Raw genomic sequence first — 24,134 nt, 5'->3', positions numbered from 1 at the left:
AAATAGCAATTTTACATGGGAGGTGCCCAGATAACCCCTATCAAAAGATAGGGGGCACGGTGCCGCAGTCGGTAGTGCGGTCGCCTCACAGCTGTGGACGTGTTCTCTCATCCGCATACAGTATCTGCAATATCTACTGCATCTATTCTACAGTATCTCTCTATTCTACAGTATCCATCCATCTAGTTAGTATCTCTATCTATCATCCATCCATCTTCTACAATCTACATTATCTCTTATCTCTTATGTCTATTTGTATGTCTTTAAATGTTTTGATGAATTGAACAATGTGGACCCTGTTGTAAACAAGTGTAATGCTTAATTGGGTCGTCCACTCACAGTTGACAGTCTTTGTATTGAGTTTGTGCTTAAAATGTACTGTAAATTCTACAAACTGTTAATAAATATTTCAATCAATCAATCAATCTACTGTATCCATCCATGAGTTCCAGGGACACAACTCCTCCAAACAAAAGACAAAAAGAAGCGGCTTAAATTTGGGGGGGGGGAAATGAAATCAGCTTCATCAGTCCCAGCCTGGGTAAATCTGTTTCGCAGGCCCTACCTATGGCAATGCTTCAATGCCCATATGCAATTTCAGATTCATTGGCAAAACCATTCAGGAAATAAATTGATGCAGACACACAGGACCGTTTTCTCAATTGTATAGTAGGATGTGAAATATCAGGGTAATCCTTTACATCACACATCAAGTGAAAGTCGATTATAAGCATGTGCAAATAAAACCAAAAATAAATGATTGTTAAAAAAATAAAACACAGGTTTTGTTTTTTCTCCCAAAGCTGTCAGGTGGCATCCATAACAACAGATTGACATTTAAATGAATAAGTTATAAATACAGAGTACAACTTCTGGTATGTTTTCCCAGCATTACCATCACTAGTCCAATTGATTCCTACTGGTGAGTTCTTCATCTGTTCTTTGTGTCCATGTTTGTCGTGTTGTTTGTAGAGCGAGGAAAACCATAGGCAGTTAGTCCAGGTTGTAACAGATACATGGAGTTAGTTAATCTATTCTAGGTTGATCCAGACAGATACTATAGGCCTATAGGGAGTTAGTCCTCACTGTACAGACACTGTGACTGTCACCGTATACAGATAATCCAGGTTGTATCAGACAGATAATCCAGGTTGTATCAGACACATATTACAGGTCTATAGACAGTCAAGGTTGTTGACAGTGAGTGTACTGTATGTATATACAGTAAATCCGGTTGTACCCGGCGCTGACATATAATATAGACACATAGACAGTTAGCCCAAGTTGTACCACGTAGGCCTATATGCTATTCACACAAATTATGCAAGCCATTCTCTATTTCTCTTACCGTTTTGATTGGCTACGCCCTCCTTCCTTTGTCTCGGCTGAACTCCATAGAGGTCGGGGTATAGACCGTGTTTTGCATAATTTGTCAGTGATGAATAGCATTGATGTGGTTGCACCAGACAGTCCATAGTCCAGGTTGAAAAGTTTGCTATAAATATTAAATAATGTACTCCATAACCTCACCATGGTGACCGACAATATTGCTTGACTAGCTGGTAACAAGATGTTTAGCAACCACCAAAACTGTAAGGTCAACATGGCTGCCACACTTTTAGGTCTATGGCCGTGGTTTCTGGCCCATCCATTGTTGGGTTTTGAAAGCATGGGCATTTGCTCAGGATAAAACACACTGAATATTGCACATGTGTAGAACATGTGTGTTCTGATCCTTAGCCAGTCATGTTATGAGACAAGCTGTGTAGGAGCCATTAGGATGGTGATTATTATTCGTTAGGTTGGCATACTATTTTTGAACACTTGGTGGGGGGCTTTAGATTTGACAGCACTGGGTGTGTATTTAGGGGGCACTCAGGTGCAGTGATTCAGGTTAGACACAGGGTATGGTGCCAGCCAGCAGCAGACAAAAGAGCAGGATAATCGCTATACATTATCACTGGTATATTCATCTCATCTGTACAACTCGGTCAATAAATACAGTCAAACTGAGCTCTACGACTGGACATCCATCTGTCATGTTTCTGTGTGCACTGCTGCGGACGATCACTTCCACCACCTGTGAACTGTGTGAAGTAATGTTCAACAAAGTTCAAAGTGAAGGATTGCCATTACAAGCTGTATTGTGGATGAACACATCCAATTGGCAGTTAGCACGTTGACACTAATAACAAGAAAATATTGGTCAGGGTGAAGCCCACCTCCAAACAATATTTCCCAGGCTCCATTTTCAAAATAATCTAGATTACAACAATAATAATGACCAGACATTATAACTAGGTAAATAGCTACAGTAAGCGCTAACAAACAAGGCTGTTTATTTGCTGTCCAGGAATTGTTCTCTGTTGTATTTAGCTTGAAACGGTCACAGTCGTTATACTGCTGTCATGCACACATGCATGCATGCTGGGAGTTGTGTGGGTTCCACCTGACAGCAGGAATAAAGCATTCATTTCTGTGGCAGTGTTCACAGACGTGAATGTTTTTACGTTAGATTTAAGCCTTTGTAGATGATTGTGACCCTTTGTCCTAAATCCACAATTCGGGACAATCGTTTGCCTCGTCTCATTGAACCTCGCCCACCGTCAACATTAACAACTACCATTAATGGGGTGTCTGGTGGGGTAACACACTCCCACCACCAGAGGCCGGGTTTGATTCCTGACAGCGATACCAGAGAGTAGAAACAAACAGAGGGCCAACTTCCACTGCTCGCCTTGCCTTGTGTGTAATGTGTAAACAGCTGAGTGGCCATGCGTCGTCAAACCCCACAAACATTCTTCTTTCCCCGTTTCTTGACAGTATGGTCAACTACATCATCAAAATAAACATACGTGATACCACATTGAAGCAGTAGACCACATTGCCAGCTCAGGGCCACATTACACACAAGCAACAACCTTAGTTACAGGTTGGCTCATTTCTATTCTATAGCGGTCCAATGAACAGTCAGTCACAGTCACTAGCCAATACTATAGGCTACTACTGGTTGTTCGGGGGGGAATGGGAAAGATGGCATGAACCTCTGTTATACTCTGAGAGTGAATCTCCTTGCCGTCAGGTGAAAAACTGCAGCTGGTGACTACATGCAGATATAGATTTTCTTTTTTCTTCATCCGTCTCAAGCCAACAGTGGGTTGTGACAATAACTGCAGAACGCAGGGTGAATAGGCCATGACTAAATTGGGATAAAATAAAATAAAGTAAAATAATAAATAAATACATTTTAAAAAGAAAACTACAATATTGATGTGCCCTTTAGCAAGGCACTTAACAACCAACTGCTCAGTGGCCAGCAGTAAAAACCAAAAGTGCCGTTTTACCGAGTAGCCAATAATAGAAAACCATAATTGTACTGTACAGTTGTAAAATAACATAAGTGCTCTATCAATTTTCCCCCTTCATTAAAGAAAGAAAAGAAAAGCCTTCAGTATTCGGTTTCACCCTGCTGGTGTGAGGAAGCTCTTTGCAACTCCTTTTAGAGCACAGTGTTTGAAAAATGTCCCTCAGCTAGTCAGGTTGTCAAAGATAACTTGGTCTGGGGACGCTGCATCAATCAAATGAAAACAAACTTCAGTTACTTATCTAAACTAAGCAGTGGTTCAGGGGTCCGGTTTAGGTGAAGTTAAATCTTCATAATAATTATGTCACAGGATGTAAATATGAAAACACATTTTTTTTTCTCAACAACTGTCAATGTCCTCCTCACACTCCTCTTTCAATCCCACCCCTGTGGGTAAAGTGCTACAGAGTATCTTATTCCCGTTATGACATTCATTTTCATTCATTCACTGAATCACAAAAAAACATTGCATCCAATTGGAAAAGGATTTCACTGAATAAAAGTCATTCCAAACACTTTCACCGCAGAGTGAATTGAAGCATTTAAAATGTTCTCTTTGCGTATGCTGCTGCAGTCTGGTTTCTGTTCCGCACCATGTTGACATTGTGTCCTTCCATCAGCTAAATGACCACTGTCCAGTCCTGGGGTGTCATGGTAGAAGGGCAGCGGAGCATTTTGTTTAGATTGTCATGTGACGAGAAGGTTTCAAGTTAATTCCCACGCTGATCCCAACTAATAAAGTGTCCTGGAACAGGCCACTGACCTCTGAGGTCAAGGGGTCAACCAAAGAGGTTCAGCACCTCCCCTCCAACGGCTTTCTCTAGGCACAAGTTTCCATATGGCACACAGTGAGTCTCCATTCCCACACACACACAAACTCTAAAACGCAATGAAAACCACGTGGAGAACGTTTTAAAATGGCGGTAGAGCAATCCAATCACATTGTGGTTAGTGCTTTGGGCGGAGTCAGTAGAGGACTGGCTAGCTTTCTACTCTCTGTGGGTACAGAGTGGCAGGGTCCAGATAGACATTATAATCCAGCAACTCACTGGCCAACTAAGACTTTACAATAGAATAGGACCTCCAAATGATAGCTTGGCACCGTCTCCAAAAAATAGTGAATACCGCTCAATGGAGGCATGTAGTTGGTAAGCAATTAAAAGCAAATAATAGCAGTATTGAGTTGTTGCAGGAAGTGGTCAATGTATCCACATTCAGGTAGCTTAAAAAATGCTATTGCTATGGCAATAGTCAGCTTCGCCAACAGCCGTCACCCACCAGGGGCGGCGGGTGACTCATCAAAGGCCGTCCGGTTTACCATCGCTGGGGTGATGTTGGGGTCAGGTGGGCAGACGCAGTCAGATGATTGGTTTGCTGTGGTCTACAGTCTCCGCCTTTCTCAGTTTGCCTTTGCTGAATGTATGAATGGAGCTGAACAGAGCAGCACGCCCCCCCGCCCCATCACACTGAACTTCTGGATGGACGGTGGAGGAGGGGGGAGGTGGTGGAGGAGGGGGAGGAGGAGGAGGTGGTGGTGGGGTATGGACTCCTGCATGGGTCAGAGGAGAGAGAAGAGAGTCAGAATCACATTGTGTATGAATGTTATTAATTCATTAAAAATAATACAAGTACTAATAAATAAATAATATTATATTATATATAATATAATATGTAATAAAATAAATGGTAAAACAGGTAGGTACATACATACAAATACAGTACTAAAGTAAAGAAAGAATGAAAACAATCTGAACCTGGTGTATTTTTTGAATATCTATGAATACATACATGTGACCATTATGGTGTTAAAGCAATGTTGAACTTTGATAAAACCATGAGTTTATTGCTACATGGGCAAAGTAGGCATGATAGAAACAACAGATAACGTTATTCGACAATATTTTGACTTCTAGTAGGGTAGGCAGCCCAGATAGCTATACAACCCAAGGCTAAACAAAAGTTCAACATGACTTTGGCCTTGTAGTGATCTGACACTCGGTCAGATCACTTTCATTGGCAACATTTTGCTTTGCCGAACAAATAAAGAAACGCAAAAGATAAAACAGCATTAAAATCCAAGCAAAACTCAATAATAGCATAAAATAACATTCAAAATAAAACATTACATTAACATAAAAACTTGAATAACATTAACTAGCAGCAGGGAGATACAAACTCAGCCAAAAGCAAGGGTAAAAAGGTGGGTCTTGAGCTGCGTTTTTAAAATGTCTACAGAGGCTGCCTTGGTTTATTCCAGGCCTGTAGAAGCAAAGCTGCTTCATCGTATTTTAGACGCCATTCCCTTAGGCACCTCAAGCAGTCCAGCAGTGGCGCACCTCAGGGGGTGGCCTGGGACAAATTTAGGCAGGCAGTCATGTAGGTAGGATGGTGCAAGACCATTAAGGGATTTATAAACAAGTAAAATAATTTTAAACTAAATGTAAATTCAAGCCGAGTGTCAGGCTAGGGAGCCAGTGCAGAGAGGCTAAAACTGGAGTGATACGTTCTCTCATCTTAGTTTTAGTTAAAACTCTGGCTGGTGCATTCTGAACGAGTTCTAACCTGTCTTTGTGAGGCCAGAAATCAGTGCATTACAATAATCAAGTCTCGTGAAAACAAAAGCGTAGATCAATGTTTTCGCATCATCTAGTGACAGGTAGGCTCTGATTCGTGCAATGTTTCTGAGATGGAAAAAAGCAGTCTTGGTAGCATGATAAATGTGTGCATTGAAGTTCAATTCAATCAATAACCCCCAGGTTCTTTACTGTGTTTGTACTCCCTACAGTTAGGTTTCCAAGTCTATTAGTTATTGATTATTTTTGTTCACTAGAACTAGAACCAACTAGAACTGCACTCTGTCGAGTGCATACTTGGTTGTTGCACACTAGTAGGCCATAAATGGCCAACTAGTGTATTTTCGACCGCTGTAAACTGTGGAATCTCAGTATCTCTGTGAAGGAACGTTTGAAATGTCTAATTATTAGGTGTAACTATTTGCTACCTATCTACTTTATGCATGTAAACACCTAGTATTATTAAGTATGGTTCAAGTTTCTATCTATATAAGAAATACACTTTTATCAATTTAGAAATATTCTAGATCCCTTTTTAGTTTTTCAAAGAAAAATAAATCATTGATATGTGATGAAAAAAAGGTATATAAACTGAATTAAAATATGTTATACAGTATAATTATTGTATTATTTATTGTAAATTGTCAATTGTTTTAAATGTATTTCATCTTGGACTATAGTGATAGTGATTTGTGCCTGGTTTGCTGGGACCAGATTACATAAATGACCATATTTCTTACGTCATCATTGAGAGCTAGTCATACATATACACACACCACGTACTCTGGTCCCAGCAAATCAGGCACAATTTGCTATTTTATTTTACTGATTATGTATATAGTATACATATGACTAGCTCTAAATGATGACGTAAGACATACGTATACATATACATATACTATATAGAGTATGTAGTTGTAAGTTGATTAGCGGTATACTGTGGTTACTTTGCGCCAAAAACCGTGCCAGCCAACCCGCCATTTGATGCGTATGCAAATAAAACAGCAGATTTGTGCCTGGTTTGCTGGGACCAGATTACATAAATGACCATATTTCTTACGTCATCATTGAGAGCTAGTCATACATATACACACCACATACTCTTGTCCCAGCAGATCAGGCACAATTTGCTATTTTATTTGACTGATTATGTATATAGTATACGTATGACTAGCTCTAAATGATGACGTAAGACATACGTATACATATACTATATAGAGTATGTAGTTGTAAGTTGATTAGCGGTATACTGTGGTTACTTTGCACCAAAAACCGTGCCAGCCAACCCGCCATTTGATGCGTATGCAAATAAAACAGCAGATTTGTGCCTGGTTTGCTGGGACCAGATTACATAAATGACCATATTTCTTACGTCATCATTGAGAGCTAGTCATACATATACACACCACATACTCTTGTCCCAGCAGATCAGGCACAATTTGCTATTTTATTTGACTGATTATGTATATAGTATACGTATGACTAGCTCTAAATGATGACGTAAGACATATGGTCATTTAAATAATCTGGTCCCAGCAAACCAGGCACAGATTTGCTGTTTTTTTTGCATACACATCAAATGGCGGGTTGGCTGTCAAGGTGAACGAAGACCGGGCGAAATGATTACTTGCACGCTCTGCTTGCGCAAGTAATTATGAGAACCTCCGTCTTATCCTCATTTAATTTGAATCATCATCCAGCATTTGATGCTGGATAGACAGTTCAACAACGGGTCAAGAGCACATGGGTCATCTGGAGCTACAGAAAGATACAGCTGTGTGTCGTCAGCATAGAAATGGAAGTCTACTCTGTGAGCACTAATAGTTTCTCTGACGTGGGTTACTGTGATGTCCACTTTAGAAAGTCTGAATGCAAGTGGAACATTTAGGAGTTAGCAATCGTTTCAATTGTCTTCTGTAATATGTATTGATTTATTTTCCTCGCTGAAGTTTAGATCACAGCAAAACAATTGTCTACAAAGAGTTTGACAGTTGGAGGCAGAAGAAAGTCAGAGCATTCAGTAAAGAAGCTGGTTCGTATCGATCTCTGAAAGTCCATCCACTTCTCTGATAAAAAGGAAAACAATTATGGAGCAAAAGCATGCTCCTGTTTCAACACAAACCAGATTGACAACGTATAGACAAACAGGCAGATAGACAGACAAGACATGCAGACAGACAGACAGACAGACTCCACACATCACAATCTCCAATGAGAGCAGAGGTCTGAATCAGTGTGTGTTACTGTGTTGGGCATATAGAATCAGAGGAAGAGAAGGGAAACCTTTCTAGAACCCTTTCTAGAATCATTGTAGATTGTGAACCTTGTTTATTTTTTTAAAGAAGCATGTACACCCTTTCCCAAGCAAGCAGTGATTTACTATATTATGACTTAGACTTGACTGCATGTCGGGAAGCAATGTGCTTTTTGTGTACAATTACCAAATAAAATCTATCAATAAAACATAATCACTCTACTTCCATGAATACAGCCACCTAATTTACTGGACATCATAAATCTTAATATTGAACGCTTCATAAGGCTCCCATGTATTGATTATTTCCACAGTGTGGCAATGCATGGAAATGCAATCAATCATCAAGATAGGATAAGACAGTTCAGTTAAGAAAAACAACTCTCTTCTTAACCGACTCTCATCTAATACAAAAATGTCTTAAAATGTATCATTAAAGGTGCATTGTGCAATAAGTTTTGAGAATATGTGATGTATGAAGACTGAAATGTGCTCTTATGCAGACTCACAGAAGCCAAAAAGTGCATGTACAGACTACACAACTTTCTCTACGAGAAAGAGTCTTAGCCTTCCTTTACGTAGGTATTTGGTAAATAGTGACTCAAGAGTGGTGTTAACATTTTCTTGCCAGTCGAGGTGGCGGGCTCTTGTGTCCATAAGTTAACAGCCTCAAGAGACCTTTTTCAGCCACAGTGACATAAACAGAAGGGTAATGTTACGTCCTGTAAAGGTGCTAACAATGACTGTTCCATTTAGGTCAAACAGAGTTAGGGAGCTGCTATTGTGAATGCAGGCTCACTGGACAGGCTCTGCGACACCGAGACTCTTTTCAGAGCAGATATAATGATGGGTAAACACTAGCCTGGGTTCCAAGCTGATTTGCTGCGTTCCGTGGCTCCGGAATGTCACTTATTAGCGCAGTGATATTTCAGACCAGCGGAACGCAGCGAATCAGGCTGGAACCCAGGCTAGGTAAACACACCGCTAACATTAGTTTCATTTAGGGGCGGAACTGCGACGCTCTATTCTTGCTAACTGGTACACCTAGATTAAATATACCCACTATTTATCAGCTACTATTACATTATGTGAAAAGGGTCCATTCTCAGTGTGTCCTCAGCAGAAGGTACTAACATTAGTTATGGGTGTGTTTCATAATTCATTCATGAGTCGTTCTGAAATGGGGCGGGACTGCGACGCTCTATTGAAAATACTATTGACTATTATCAGTAGGCATACCTACCTTTATCTACTGTAGCTGCTGCTGTCATTACAATTGAATCTGTGAGAATGTACCATTTGAACTGGAGTTATATATTTTGATATATTGCCCAGTCTTAGCCACTTAAAGCCCTACATACCGGGGTCTCACAAGGCTCTATCCCTTGCTCCCTCCCTTTTCTGTCTACACTAAATCTGTCCTAATATTGCAGTATGTTCACCTATTATGAAATGTCCAGAATTGAGACGTTAGGTGGTCAACTGTATGTCTGTATGCTTGGGTCAGAGTGCACAGCAGCTTAAAAAAATGCGAGATAATCATTATTCGTTTTACTTTACCCTGCATTACGGTCAGAGTGGAGCATGCTCTATGGAGACAGCAGGGAGAAGAGACAGTTATTCATTCAGGAGCAACAGGATGGACAGAATTTACTGCTATGACCAGGAGAGGAGAGGATGGGAGAGGTGAGATCTAAATATGCGATGACATCACTAGTATTTACAGCAGACAAAAGATGACTGTAGGGTTGCAGCCACCAATCCCAGACCAGCGAGTCACAGTGACTATGAAACCAATGCCACTCCCCCCACAGCAGTCTGTGTGCTTAGTTACTTACTGTAGGGCCAGGCTGAAATATGCTCCAATGACTTTTACACAGCATCTGTCCTCCGAGTCTACGGGACCAGACGTGTCTAAATTGCTACACACGTAATGACTGGACAGTCAACGCTTAACGACCGGGCTTAACCCCATATAATGTATCCAGTCAGTACACACTTAAAACTCATTGACTGCCATTGAAAAGCTAGGTTCCGTTTTTAACCCGGGAAGGAATGGTGGATTCGGGCCACGTCCCGAAATACCTGTGTGTGTGTCTCAAAGAATACTGTTAACGACTAGGAAACATGTTCCGCCACTACACAATTAACTAGGCAGTCAGTACACACTTAACGACCAGGAAACAACACATCTAGCCGCTGCACAATTAACTAGCTAACTCAGTAGTCAGTAGAGCTTAACAACCAGGCATTCAGTCGCTACACACTTCCCTTGCTGCCTTGAGTTTCATGAGGTGTGAGCCGCTAGGTGAGCAAGCCGCTAAGCGAGTGAACGCTCGCACCGAGCAGCCGATTGGCTCACAGCAGGTCAACAAGCGTGCCATTCCTCATTGGCAAGACGAGGTTGAGGGTATTCCGTCATGCCCGTTGTCATACAGTCAATTCCTCATTTACCAATGCATGTCTTTAATGAGGTTCCGATTGGCTTTTGGCCCGTGTCTGTCAAACCTAATCCAGTGAGTCCAATGGAAACATACCAGATATAATTGTAGCACATTACTGGTATATTAATGTACTGGTATATTAATGTACTGGTATATTAATGTACTGGTATATTAATGCAACAAGACGTCCAGACTCAGAACACAAGAAAACATTAAATAAACATTACCATTAAAATTAAAATTAAAATATTACTCAGACATAGATGTGAATGTGATCTGTGCAATACACCACACAAAGCTCTGAATGTGATCAACAACTACCATTGCAATGATCCCTGCTGACCACACGAGGCGCTACACAAACACAATCAAACAAACACACATACAGTGTACTGTACGGATATATTGAGTGAGACAGGCAGAGACAAAGGACAGACATACAGAGAGACAGACAGAGAGACGTGTGTACCTGTTGTGGAGGGAGGAGTGGGGGAGGAGGGGGATGTGTGAGGAGAACTGGCACCCGAACCTGCACAGAGAGAGAGAGAGAGAGAGAGACAGAGAGAGAGAGACAGAGAGAGACAGAGAGAGAGAGAGAGACAGAGACAGAGAGAGAGAGAGAGAGAGAGACAGAGAGAGAGACAGAGACAGAGACAGAGACAGAGACAGATACAGAGAGACAGAGAGAGAGAGAGAGAGAGAGAGAGGGAGAAAACACTGAAATGTGTCAGTATTCGGCTGCGGAATATATCCACTACATTAAGGACATTTTCTGAATATACCTGAGAATACCCGTTCCACCGTTGTCTCAGCTCATTTAAATATGAAAGGGGGGTTAAGTGAGTGTGTGTGTGAAGTTAGAAGTTAGAAGTTGATCTATTGAAGAATCTGACAAAGTACATAATTTTTGTTTTTGTTTTGATTGTATTGCTGTATTGTTGTACTGTTCTTTCTGCTTTGGCAATGTAAACGTATGTTTTCTCATGCCAATAAAGCCCTTTGAATTGAATTGAATTGTGTGTGTGTGTGTGTGTGGGGGGGGGGGGGGGGGGGGGGGGGGGGCTCAGAGTGTGTGCATGAGAGATCAAAGAGACAGACATGAGGATGCCCTCCCACAAACAAGGGAGTTCACGCAGTGAGAGAAAGAGAGAGAGAGAGAGCCCAATAAATGCCCTGGCCATGGAAGGACTCTTTTCTGAATGGGTGGTAGATGTTTGGTTACCCACGTGCGAGACACAGGTTCACATCCTGCATGTTACAGTTGCAATTACCTCCCTTTTATCCGGGAGAGGAATTAAAACAGATTTACCGTAGCTTTAATATACTACTGTATATACCAGTTAGTGCAGTATTCAATGTAGTACAATATACATAAACTAGCAACATAACATACCAGAGTTATTGCAGTATTTGACAGAGGAGTCCTCTTCATATGCCGATTGTCTTGACTTCTACAACAGAAAACATTAAAACAATGATATAATGTCATGAGAATCAGGCAAGGAAGGTTGCAGGTTCACATCCCTGGAGCAGTTGAGAAACGCCGGGCAGGGCAAGGTCAATGAATGACTGTTTAGATTTCCAACATGTGACAAAATAATTGTAAACTTAATTATTCAGTCTATTCATTGTTAGGTATGTTGTTGACTTGTGTAGCCCACTAGGCTGTGCGAGCGAGGAGATGTATTGTGACAACACTGACATGAAGAAGTCATTTGTCTTTCTCCTCGTGATAATATTATATCCCATTCTGAACGGGCACCCATTTTGGTGTCAGCATCATGTTATGCTTTAGCTATTGAAAAATAGCAGATCTACAAGCTCATGTCGCGCCACCGAGTGGCGCGCTATGAGCTTGTAGGTCTGCTATTTTTGTAAAAATCGAAGAACGACTGACATTTTTAGAATCTGATCTCAGGTCAGAATGGGTTAATCAGACCAGTGTGTGTCCAGTGGAAAACCTTGTATGAATCTGATCTCAGGTCAGAATGGGATATCCTAGCTGTCTCACCTCTGTAACCGGGAGGTGTGTCCATCCCGTTCTGGATAACTGCCCAGTTTCACTGTACACTGTTCCTTACTTATCTGTGAAGTGATCCTGAAATGAATGGTGTTGCTGTACCTTTCTGGCCAGTATCTTTCTCTTCTTCTTCTCCTGTTCTGATCCGTGGTGAGACTGAGCTCTGCTCACACGCCTGAACTGATGGAGCTGAAACAATACATCATCATCAACAACAACAGTACAATCATCGTGAACTTAACTCTTGTCTGCCACCAAGTGGCGGAAGAAAGTACTGCACATGCAGTGGCATGGAGAACTTCATTGTAACGATCGGCCATTAATAGCGCTGTTTATCTTTGGCCAGAAACGTTAACATGTCGGGAGCGATGCGGTACAAAATCATAAATGACACCCTAACCTCAGATGGATCATGAAAACCATGGACAGCGCTCGTAATTGCAGAGAAAATAAGCATTGAAAATCCTACTTTGACTGGAGGTAAATGGGGGCCGTGTGCAAAGATCCTGGTGCTGGAGGTGACGGAGGCGCTGCCTAGTAACCGGCCCAATGATAAAAACGTGATTTTCGGCTAAACCGCTTCATACTGTATATGATGTAAAGGGGGGACGAATATATATCTGGCAGAAAAATAATTAATCATCACCTTCACTAATATTATCATCATCAGCAATATTACTGTAATCAATTTCATCATCACCTTCATCATCAAAGCCAGTACTAAGACAGCAGTAGTTTGTTTAATTTTGTTAACTAACCATCTTCTGTTCATCTTGCAGTCGTCTTTCCAGACTGTCTTTTGCCGTCTTTAAGGCTTCCCTCAGTTTGCTGGGGATCTGAAATGAAGACACATACACAACACTTACATACAAATTAACATAGATAAGCGAGTTATGATGTATTGTCATTTATGTATAGTCTTGTGTTGCCAGACGATCCGAGATCTCCAGTTACCAATCACCTGGGCCAAAGACAATGTGTTATGAGCTTGTAGAACTGCTATTATCCTCATTTTGTTCACCCCAGAAACGGAACGCAAAGGTTCATGTAGTTGGTTTTAGAGGTTGAGCTCACCTTAAACTGGAGTTTGTCTGTCTGGTACAACTGGACATCACTGAACAACCTGGAAAATAATAAATAGTGCATATTGACATATTGATGAGTTAACATTTAAAAACAGAAAGAAAGAAAATGAACAAGAATGACTCAGTCATAATTGGCAGTTGCAGAAAGCTCTCAAGAGTATGGCTTTTATGCCGTTCAGACTATGGGTTTTATGAGTCTCCCATTGGCTTGGAGGCAGTTTAGAGCCAATCATGAAAAAGTGTCCACTGCGGTCGCTACTAGACGTAGTAGCAAATGTAGTCCAGGCGCTTTTCAAGCACCTGGCAAAAAAGAAGAAATCACAGACAGTAATTTGTAGTATGAAGGAGATGTACTCACGGTGTTTGTATGAGTTGTGAGACTGTCGGCATTCCAGTTTTACAAGCTTCAGTTGAAAGAATGGACTGGAGTACAGAGACTGTAAAACAAACAAACACACGATAATATAATATAGATTGGAATAAAAAACTAAATGCATCGGGCCTGGATCACATCCTGGTGAAATCTTGCGGCATGCGATCCCTTGTCAGCAATCAATCGTGTAGTGTAAAAACCACAACAATATTATGACAGCCAATTTCAAGAAAGAGACTTGTGTAGTGTGAAATGCATGTAACGATCTAATGATGCAAAATAGAGAATAAATAAATATTACACCCATTTATGTCCCATAAAATGTAGTTACTATGGGCAGGGTTTGTACTTTGTATGACAATATAGCCTTTACAACAGATTTCTTTAAAGAAATATATTTTAAATTGTATTTTGTTAATATTCAATTTTTATCCTATTAGCAATAATTTGAATATTCGATTATTACATCCCTAATGTGTGTGTGTGTGTGTGTGTGTGTGTGTGTGTGTGTACACATACCTATACTACTGTAGGCTGTCGGGGGGTACTGGTCTACAGAAACACTCTCAGCAGGTCGTCCGTAGGTCATCTCATACAGTAAATGACCAAATGAATAAACATCTGTACTTTCTGTTGACTGGAAGCACAAACAACACACATCAAAGATACTTTACATACAGTGCAATAGAGCAGTAGAGGAGTAGAACAGAGTATAATACAGAATAGAACAGTACAGTACACAGTGTAGCCTGGCTGTAAACAAGTTCTTGAGCTTAGTCCAGTTACCCTGGGTAAACAAACAAGTACCTTTCCTTTCCTTAGTAGAGTAACGGCTAAAATTAGATTAACCACATCTTTAAAACACGTTAAAACTCAAATCTTGTGGGGGTCCCTGGCACAAAAAACATTTCAAATGGGGGGCCAAATGTGCTTTGACATGAAAACATTTGAGAACCACTTGAGTATACTGTACATACAGTAGATAACATCTTACATTGATCTTCCGGAGCTGTGTGATGTGAGATCTATGGAACGCAGGAAGTCCCAGCAGACTGTTCTCCACCTCCAGCAGACGACAACGACCCTCGTCCAACACAACGTTTCCCAGGTGGAGGTGACCGTACGGCAACCCTTTATCATGGAGGAACCGCAATGCCTGCGCGCGCACACACACACACACACACACACACACACACACACACACACACACAAGATGCTGATGCTGAGTACATGCATCTCATCGCACATGTGTCTGACTAAAGGGTGATTTAAACGGTGTGCGTGGGCGAGTGTCTGTGCGTGACTAATATACCTCCAGTATGTGTCTTCCATACAATTTAATGTGTTGTAGTTCCAGGCCCTGGCTCTTCTTTGGGTTACAATACTTCTTCAGAAACACATCTTTAGGTTTCACCTACAGGGAGCAGCGGGAAATGGTTAAATACACCCCTGTGCGGTGTGCGCAGAAACACACACACGTACACCTGTGCGCGCACACACACACACTCAGCAAGTTACTGTACCTTACAGATGTGATCTCTCAGAGAGCCTCTCTCATTAAACTGTCTGATGACCAACGCTGAAGACTCACCAGTACTGACAAACAATACTGGACAGATGTATGGATTCTATGAGGAGAGGAGACGGGTTAGCAGTACAAATGAAACCGTAGGGGCAGCAACGCTAATATGTCTGCTCGCGTGTGTTGTGTATATGCGTACGGCGTACGTACGGTGATATGTCTGTGTGTGACTACGTACAGACAGTGTTGTCAATAGCTTCATTGCAGACTGCAGGTCTTTATCGGACAGGAACTTATCAGGACCTAGATCCACCTATCACACATGTACAAGGAAAGAAAACCACACACACACACACACAGATTAGACACGGTGCTTGTGTTGAGTATTATATTTATTGTAAAAAAAAAAAAAAAACTGAGAAGCTCACCCAGCTCAACAGCTGCTTTTCTTTGGGAAGCTCTTTGTTTTTGATTAAAAAAAACTTCTTTCTGATTCTCCAACCTGGGAACAAAGAAACCACACTTCTGTTCACCTTTCATTTATTGACTGAATACTCTAATTTGGTGGAATTGTGTTGTGTAGTTATTCTGTTAATGATGTGGAAGACGACACATTTTAAATCGATATTTTGTGTCAACATATTGATTTGATGTAATAAGTGTAATGTGCAGTGAAGACAGTTATTTATTTTTGCAAAGAAAGGTCATTGCCAATTCCGTCCATGTTTGTATAGTCCCCGTCACTGCCAACCCCTACTGTTGTTTTCAACCACATTGAGTCGCCAGATGCTTCTTTTCACCCGACAGTGAGGACTTTCACAGGAATGCATGTGAAGTAGTCTCGCGTAGCCAGACAACTATTCCACAAACCTGAATGCTATAGAGTCTGGAACTGGACTACACCTATAGACCGATTCACAGAGGGGTGCCCTGGGCGCGGCCATTACTGAGGTGTAATCCATGGAGCAGGTGCTCCGTAGGCCAGGTGTAGCTAATCAGTGCTGTTGCGCTTAATGGTACACCTCAGTAATGGCCGCACCCAGGAAACCCTCTGTGAATCGGTCTATAGAGAGTCTGGAACTGGACTACACCTACTATAGAGTCTGGAACTGGAACTACACCTCTAGAGCAAGGCAGCTGCCATTTCAGATTAAAACATTTTATTTCCATTTCTGCTAAGCAGCAAGCTATATATGCTTAGATGATTTATATTTATATTGGATAAATATACAGTATATTACATTTGCATGACTGTAAAGACGAAACGGAAGTGGGGAGAATGCTTCACTTCCGCTTTATCGCTTCCTCATGATCAGAGCTTTCGTTCTGAAGACTATGACGAAAGTTTGAAAATTTGAAAATTGCGAGGGGCAACAGTCTGGCAACGTGAGACTACATCATGTGAAGGAACATGCCATCTCTCCCAGTTCAGCTCCCTGACGACTGCCCTGTAGGAGTCACAATCTCCCCTGCCGGCTTCCCACCCACAAACACCTCCAAATGCCCTCATTGGATCGCCAGGCCTTTATCACCCGGATGCCCCCTGGTTCAACCAATTCTGTTTCCAGTGCAGGACTTACCAATATCTCTGAGTGGTTCCACTACCTCCCACTGTGGATCTGACCTGAAGAACATAGAAACCTGCTGGAGGGCAATCTCTGGAGACAGATGAAACAGAAGGGGGGCACAGAGAGAGAAAGAGTGAATGACAGGTAGAGAGATACATAACAAACGCATGAGGGAAACAGACATGAGGAAGAGAAAGACAGATTGTATCCCAATAACATGTTGATGTGTCACTGAGCAAAGTGAGCATGGCTCTGAGCAACATCACAACTTCAATCGAAACTATGAACAGCTGCGTACGTTTCCAATTGTGATGCGAGAATTGGTAGAACAATTGACAATGTTAAAGTTGAGGACTTGTTGTTAAATTAATCCCAACTATCCCACCCTGCCCCTTCAACAGCATGAAAATATAAACAATAACGGCTGCTTTCCCTATTGTTTTACAAGAATAATAATCAAATGTGACAAAGGGTGTTTTGTTCTTGATAATATCTGGCCAGACATCTATCCCAGAATGAATTGCATGCGATTGTGAATACATGGGTGTTCCAGGGTGAGGCCTGAGTGTGTTTGACTATATGAGAAGGGGGGGATTGATGTATTGGTGAGGTGTAGCTTCATTAATAATCCTCTATGGTGAAACCAACCACGTCAAATTCCTTTCATCCGAACACATGTCCATAAAACACCACTTGTGTACTTTAACCGTATTGACACACATCTTTAACCCATTCTGACCTGAGATCAGATTCATACCAGGTTTCCACTGGACAACACACTGGTCTGATGAACCCATTCTGACCTGAGATCAGATTCTAAAAATGTCTATTACATCCTGACAGTTTCATTATTAACCCATTCTAACCTGAGATCAGATTCTAAAAGTGTCTTCGATTTTTCAAAAATAGCAGACCTACAAGCTCGTATCGCGCCACTCGGTGGCGCGATACGAGCTTGTAGGTCTGCTATTTTTCAATAGCTGAAGCATAACATGATGCCAACCCCAAAATGGGTGACCGTTCAGAATGGGTTAAACATCACAATGATATGAAAGACAGATTTGATTTCACAACAAAATGGTGACTTCTGTGTGCAGACTGCAGAATCTGATACGTCAACTCCTGGATCTGTCCACTGAACTGGAGGACTGCCCCACTGTGTAATTGGCTGAGTGGCTGTTGGGGGCAGGGCAACGCCACTGACCTGTGTAATTGGCTGAGTGGCTGTTGGGGGCAGGGCAACGCCACTGACCTGTGTAATTGGCTGAGTGGCTGTTGGGGGCGGGGCAACGCCACTGACCTGTGTAATTGGCCGAGTAGTTGTTGGGATCCAGGAACTTCTTGACGAGCTCACAGGTGGAGAGCAGAAGGTGCTGGGTAATGGTGTCCAGGTAGGCCTGCAGTCCTTTCTGTCTCTCAGCAATGAACTCTCTGTCCATGTTACCCAACAACTTCTTACTGGGTAGAGGGAGAGTGACACCAGCAACCTAGAGAGAGAGAGGGAAAAGGAGACATTATACTTAATTACAACTAACAACAATTTGAGTAGATTGTGATCCTGGCTCAAAGAAAATGTCTGTGAGTGAACAGTAATTATGAAGGATTATAGCACTTGACCTTATAAGTCATTATAATAGGCTTTATAATGTGTTATGATTGCATTATTAGTACAACCAGTATTATAAGCAGATTACAAGACATTTATACATGCCCATATAATGTAAGTCATTATAAAATGATTTTTGAAGTCCTAGGTTGCGGAAGAGCGCACGTAAATACTGAAAAAAACTAATCACGAACGCCATACGTCAGTGTTAGGAAATGACAATATATTCGTCAATGGCAGTGAATGAGTTTTAAGAGACTATGGAAGAAAGAGAAAGAACATAAACTTCAGTGTCACGGAGGGGAGGAGAGAGGACAGAGAGAAAAGAGAGGGATGGAGAGTCTGTCAGGGAGGACCGTGAGGGTCAGTCCCTGGGTCCTGGACAGGAAATGAGCTGGTAAAACCTCAGCAAAATCGGTGGGAACTTCCTGTCAAACAGGAAGTGGTGTTGTGCTCCTTTAAAACCAGTAACCAGGGCCTGACCTGCTCCACTTTGATTACTGGACGAAAAGTGAGTCAGTGAGTTACACAGTAAAATGGACCCAGAAGCCTCTTCTCTCTCTCTCTGTGTGTGTGTGTGTGTGTGTGTGTGTGTGTGTGTGTGTGTGTGTGTGTGTCCGTCTCACCAGCAGTCCAGTGTTGAGCATGTCAAAATCACTGTAGCGACGAATCACCTGGAACACATAAGACAAAACAACAAGTTTAAATGATTCACACTCAACACATATGAGTGGTCCATTTACCTAGAGAATGGTTTAATTACCTGCCAACTGTTTTCTGGAGACACTCCTCTCTGGACTTTAATAATGTACTCCTAGAGAGAGACAGACATAATGTTAAGGCATTGGGATTTGCATCTATAACATTCGGATCAATGGAAAGACATCAGTTCACTGAAACAGCTGTTGGTTGGAATATTATGTCTTTTTTTGCTGATCTATATCCTTACTATTGTTGATTGTTATGCTGCTGAACTAGGATGTGATCCATGGTCTCCTTACCATTGTTGATTGTTATGTTGCTGGTCTGGGTTTCCACTGTTGGAGGTTAAGCTCGCTTCAACAGGTTTACCACAAAGCAGAAAGCCTGGTGTTCATTCCTAACAGATTAATGTGATCCAGTCTAGGCCATGTCTACTCCTCAGCTAATATCTGGTTATATATCGGATTATCGGATTGAGCAAGCATCACAATGTTATTGTTCCCCCACGTGAATTCCAATTCAAATAGCCTGGTCTCACCATTTATAACAGTAACTCGACGAGTTACGCCTAGTTGCAAATAAAGGTCAGTTCTTCACACCAATGCAACTTCTTGCGACATGCAACCATTATCTCTAATGGCAGTTGCAAGGAGTTGCAGTGGTGTGGACTGGCCTTAAAGCCGCTCTGTTAGGTGTGATTCATGCTCCTATTTTAGAGCCGAATAAAAGTCGGTTCGGCTCTGTAGAGCCTACAATGAGACATGATTTGAGGTTCGGCACTACAGCGGTAAAATAGGAGTATGAATTCGGCCCTTAGTCCGTTCTGGCCTTTAGTCGCAAAAAATTGCAGTGGTCTGAATCGATTGGTTACAGGTTTGTGGATAATGTGTTGCAGATGGTTGCAAGTTAGCGACGACTAAGTTGCGTTGCGAATCATTGGTGTGGACTGGGCTTTAGAATGAAACGGAACACTCAGATTTAGTGCACCGCATCACAGGTTTATGAGTTTTTTATTGATTGATTGAAGTATTTATTAACAGTTTGCAGAATTACAGTACATTTCAAGCACAACTCAATACAAAAACTGTGAGTGGACGACACCTTGAAAGCATTACACACTAGAGTACTTAGGCCCTAATATAATATTATGAAGCTGCTGCTTGAGGGAATCATTTTGAAGGCGCACACGCCATAATGATATCTGCTGCTCTAAAGTGTCTACTGCCTGATGATATCCGCACTAGACACTAGACACAATCAGAAACCTGCAAAATGAGTTGTCTATAATACAGATGTAATGAGGACAAAATCTCATTTCCTGTTTTCTCCAATTGGTTAGTGCTGGCGATGCCAAGGTCCAAAGGTCAGTCACCCAGTAAAACCATTCTAGAACAAAACACACACACACACACACACACACACACGCTACAATAGTCTGCTACGGCAATGGTTCCCAAACTGAGGGTCGGGACCCCGGTCTTATTTAAAGACCCCACTACTAACATTAATGGAGAGGAGATGTGAATAATTACATTTAACATGTTTCAACAGGAACAGAGGCAGTGCTTTTAAACATGGCATGCAATGCATGTATCTGCATTCCACACACGGTCACACATGTGTATTTAATACGGTTTGCCCATTAAATTTTACATTTGCCCGGTAAATTCCAATTTGATCAGCCACATTAGCCAGCCAAAACAAAACGCTAGCAGATACCCTGGTCTAATGTATTAGTCTACCGCCTGAATGGATATTTGGTCAACTCAAATGTGTGCATATGTAATGTATTGGTCTATTAGGTAGCTATTAGGTATGTATAGTTAGCTATGGTCTGAATGGATGCTGTGTCTAATGTATAGTCTACTGTCTGAATGGATGCTGTGTCTCTAATGTATCTAGTCTACTGTATGAATGGATGTTGTGCAATGTACCGTTGTTAATGCGAGGCTTGTGACTGTCAGCCCTTTACTGTGTTTCCAGTCAGGTACCTGATGTTGGTAGCTGCTTTGCATCAGTTGTGAAATGTTCCTTTGTTGCTTTATCAATGCATCAAGTGCCAAACTGAATACAGTATTACATGAAACAAATACTTGGTAACAGTGACTGTGCTTCGAATCTAAACTGCTGACAGGCAATCTGCCAGAATGTGTAGTTGTCCTCAATAGGCTGCTGCTGCCTTATGCACACACGTACGTCTGGTCTGTTAACCTGCTGTCAGTACTCATACAATACGGAATGAATGAGTAAAGTGGCAATCTGCCACTAGTTTAGCAAAACCACAGAAAGTTGTTTCCTGTGTCCTGGCTTGACGTTAGCGCGGTAGTAACCAGGGGCCAGGGCTAGCTCAGCTGACAAGTGTCACACGCAAATCGGTGACCTATTCAGTTATGTGATTCCAAAAGTTGTCACAAAAACCGCTATGGCATCATCGGCATTAACCATATAATAAGATCCTTCTCTCAACATGTAGTTTGTGATCACAATATGTTGATTTAGTACCTATATAGGGCTACCATAGCACTGTACGTAGAACCTAGCTAGGCTGGGCTGCTATGACAGTTTGTTATTTTATTGCATCAGAATGCTGAGGATTTCCATTTGATGACAAAACACAAAAGTACAGTACGAAGCATTTTGTCCTGTCTCTGACCTAACAGGAAACAATCAATGTCACGCCTGCCAGAGGTACGTGCTGTTTTATCGATTTTCACATTTGCATAATACGAAAGTAAGTCAGAATCGATGAAATACCTAGTATTTAAGTAAGTACGTGCCACCTGTGTGTGCTCTGGTTTAAATACACCAAACCAACTAGCAGTATGGAGTTATGCACCAAACCAAAGTGACTTGCCAGAAACCTATGGCTTAGTTACTAAATTCTACAGGTTACAGTTTCCGCTGTAACAACGCAAATCCCCAACTGTCAACAACAAACGCCAGCGGCTCAGTCGGCCAGTGAATTGAGCTGAATATAAAGTCAACCCGATTGACAAAAAACACTGTACTTTAAATAACACAGTATAGCCTATCGATTACTTATATATACGGCTCCCAGCTTGTACTGGTGGCGTTGTACAGTAGTAGTCTTGGTGAGTGTGTGTGTGCGTGTGCGTCAGACAGTGCGTTTTTAATTCCATCGACTCACCGTGTGTGTGTGTAGGTTTTGGCTGGCTTCTATCACCGCCGTCAGAGGGACGGTGTCATCCAACAACACCCTGCCCGGGGACGGTTTCTCCAGGAAAGACATCATCCCTCTACTCTGTAGCCCACACAAAACACGGCCCTAAACGGATGGTAAAATGACCAGAGGTGTGTGTGTGTGTGTGTGTGTGTGTGTGTGTGTCAGGAATCAGGACATGACATCTCAGATGTGAGCCCAGTCAGAGAAAAGGACGTCGTAGCATTCAGGAAGAGCAGCCTCTTTCTTGCTTCGACGTCACACCGTCACGTTACCGAACATTACACATTACACACACACACTTCCGGTTAGTTGTTTCCAAAAAATAAAAGTCACAGTGAAAATAAAACGCATGATATTTTTTTATATACTGGTATAGCCATGGTTCATGACGCTCGTATCATGACAGTCATGTTTCAGGGCTAATACCGGTATTGATATTAACCAGTGGAGGGAAAGTAGTTATGCAGAATGTCCCATTTCACAAGTTTTCAAATGGTTCAAAATGTGTAAGAAAAAACCTTTTGAAAATATATGAGCTTGTAGATAGGCAATAGGCCTATTCCATTAATGGTCAAAATGAAGTGCATGGCTAATGTACAGTGGCGTGCACAGATAGACACTAGGGGGTGCTAGAGCACCCTCTGCCCTTTTGGCAAAAAAATAGAGTTTTTGTTTTTTTTCTTAATTTGTAGTATGTGGACCATGGTGACATTGATCAAATCTTGATAAAAAACGCTTCTACTATATTATTTAGGCCCCCACAATCTAAAGCTATGTTTCTATGTCAGTGCGGTTCTTCGATAAAACAAAAAATAGCAGACCTACAAGCTCGTAGCGCTATGAGCTTGTAGATCTGCTATTTTTCAATAGCTAAAGCACCAAAATGGGTTCCCGCCCCAAAATGTGCTGCACAAGGTGCCCTTTTTTTCACTTGAGCACCTGCCCCTCTAAATGTCTGTGCACGCCACTGCTAATGTAGGCTATGTAATAAATCAAAATCTACAAAGTAACTAAGTAACTATAAAGTTGTCAAATAATTATAGTGGAGTAAAAGTACAATATTTTATTTGGAACCGAGATGTAGTAGAGTCGAAGTAAAAGTATTTGAAATTGATAATATTCGAGTAAAGCCCTTTATCTGCCTGGATGACAGCAGACTGCTGGGTGAGCGCTGGCGCTTTGGAATGGGGGGTCAGATGAACAGACAGCAGACTGGTTGGCGAGTGCTGGCGCTATGGTATGGGGGTCAGATCATCATATGGAATGAATTCTGTACTGGCCATATAGCCTACAGTATGGAGTGTGTCTTGAGTGTACAGGGTTTGATGAGGTCAGATCAACATGTGGAATGGCAGAACAGATCAGCTCCATATATGGAGATATCATTTTTTATTGACAAGGATTGCCTGGAGTGAAAATAGCCGGATACATTGGCTATC

At 41.7% G+C, this 24,134-nt stretch overlaps 1 protein-coding gene across 3 annotated transcripts; it reads right to left on the bottom strand.

The window, feature by feature from the left end:
* Window positions 1–652: 652 nt before the first annotated feature.
* pxk (PX domain containing serine/threonine kinase) lies at window positions 653–22,802 on the bottom strand. 3 transcript variants are annotated; one of them, XM_083772373.1, is made up of 19 exons: window positions 22,660–22,801; window positions 19,573–19,623; window positions 19,436–19,483; window positions 18,504–18,690; window positions 17,216–17,293; window positions 16,064–16,137; window positions 15,874–15,948; window positions 15,637–15,741; window positions 15,426–15,527; window positions 15,108–15,269; window positions 14,633–14,750; window positions 14,099–14,177; window positions 13,730–13,778; window positions 13,414–13,491; window positions 12,758–12,844; window positions 12,029–12,086; window positions 11,105–11,164; window positions 9,752–9,780; window positions 4,791–4,913 (listed from the first exon to the last, which is right to left on the bottom strand). In XM_083772373.1, exons 1-18 carry the CDS (start codon window positions 22,762–22,764, stop codon window positions 9,764–9,766), a joined length of 1,533 nt encoding a protein of 510 aa, XP_083628499.1. In that variant the 5' UTR covers window positions 22,765–22,801; the 3' UTR covers window positions 4,791–4,913; window positions 9,752–9,763. The 3 variants fall into 3 exon arrangements, with proteins under 3 accessions (XP_083628498.1, XP_083628499.1, XP_083628500.1); XM_083772374.1 differs by having other exon boundaries at window positions 4,791–4,910; XM_083772372.1 differs by lacking the exon at window positions 9,752–9,780 and having other exon boundaries at window positions 653–4,913; window positions 22,660–22,802.
* Between the last annotated feature and the right edge of the window lie 1,332 nt (window positions 22,803–24,134).

This window comes from Protomyctophum parallelum (genome assembly GCF_964188405.1).
Source record: "Protomyctophum parallelum genome assembly, chromosome: 8".
NCBI classification, from domain to species: Eukaryota; Metazoa; Chordata; class Actinopteri; order Myctophiformes; family Myctophidae; genus Protomyctophum; species Protomyctophum parallelum.
The sequence above is the reverse complement of the archived record's forward strand: the minus strand, read 5'-3'. Positions and strand labels throughout refer to the sequence as shown.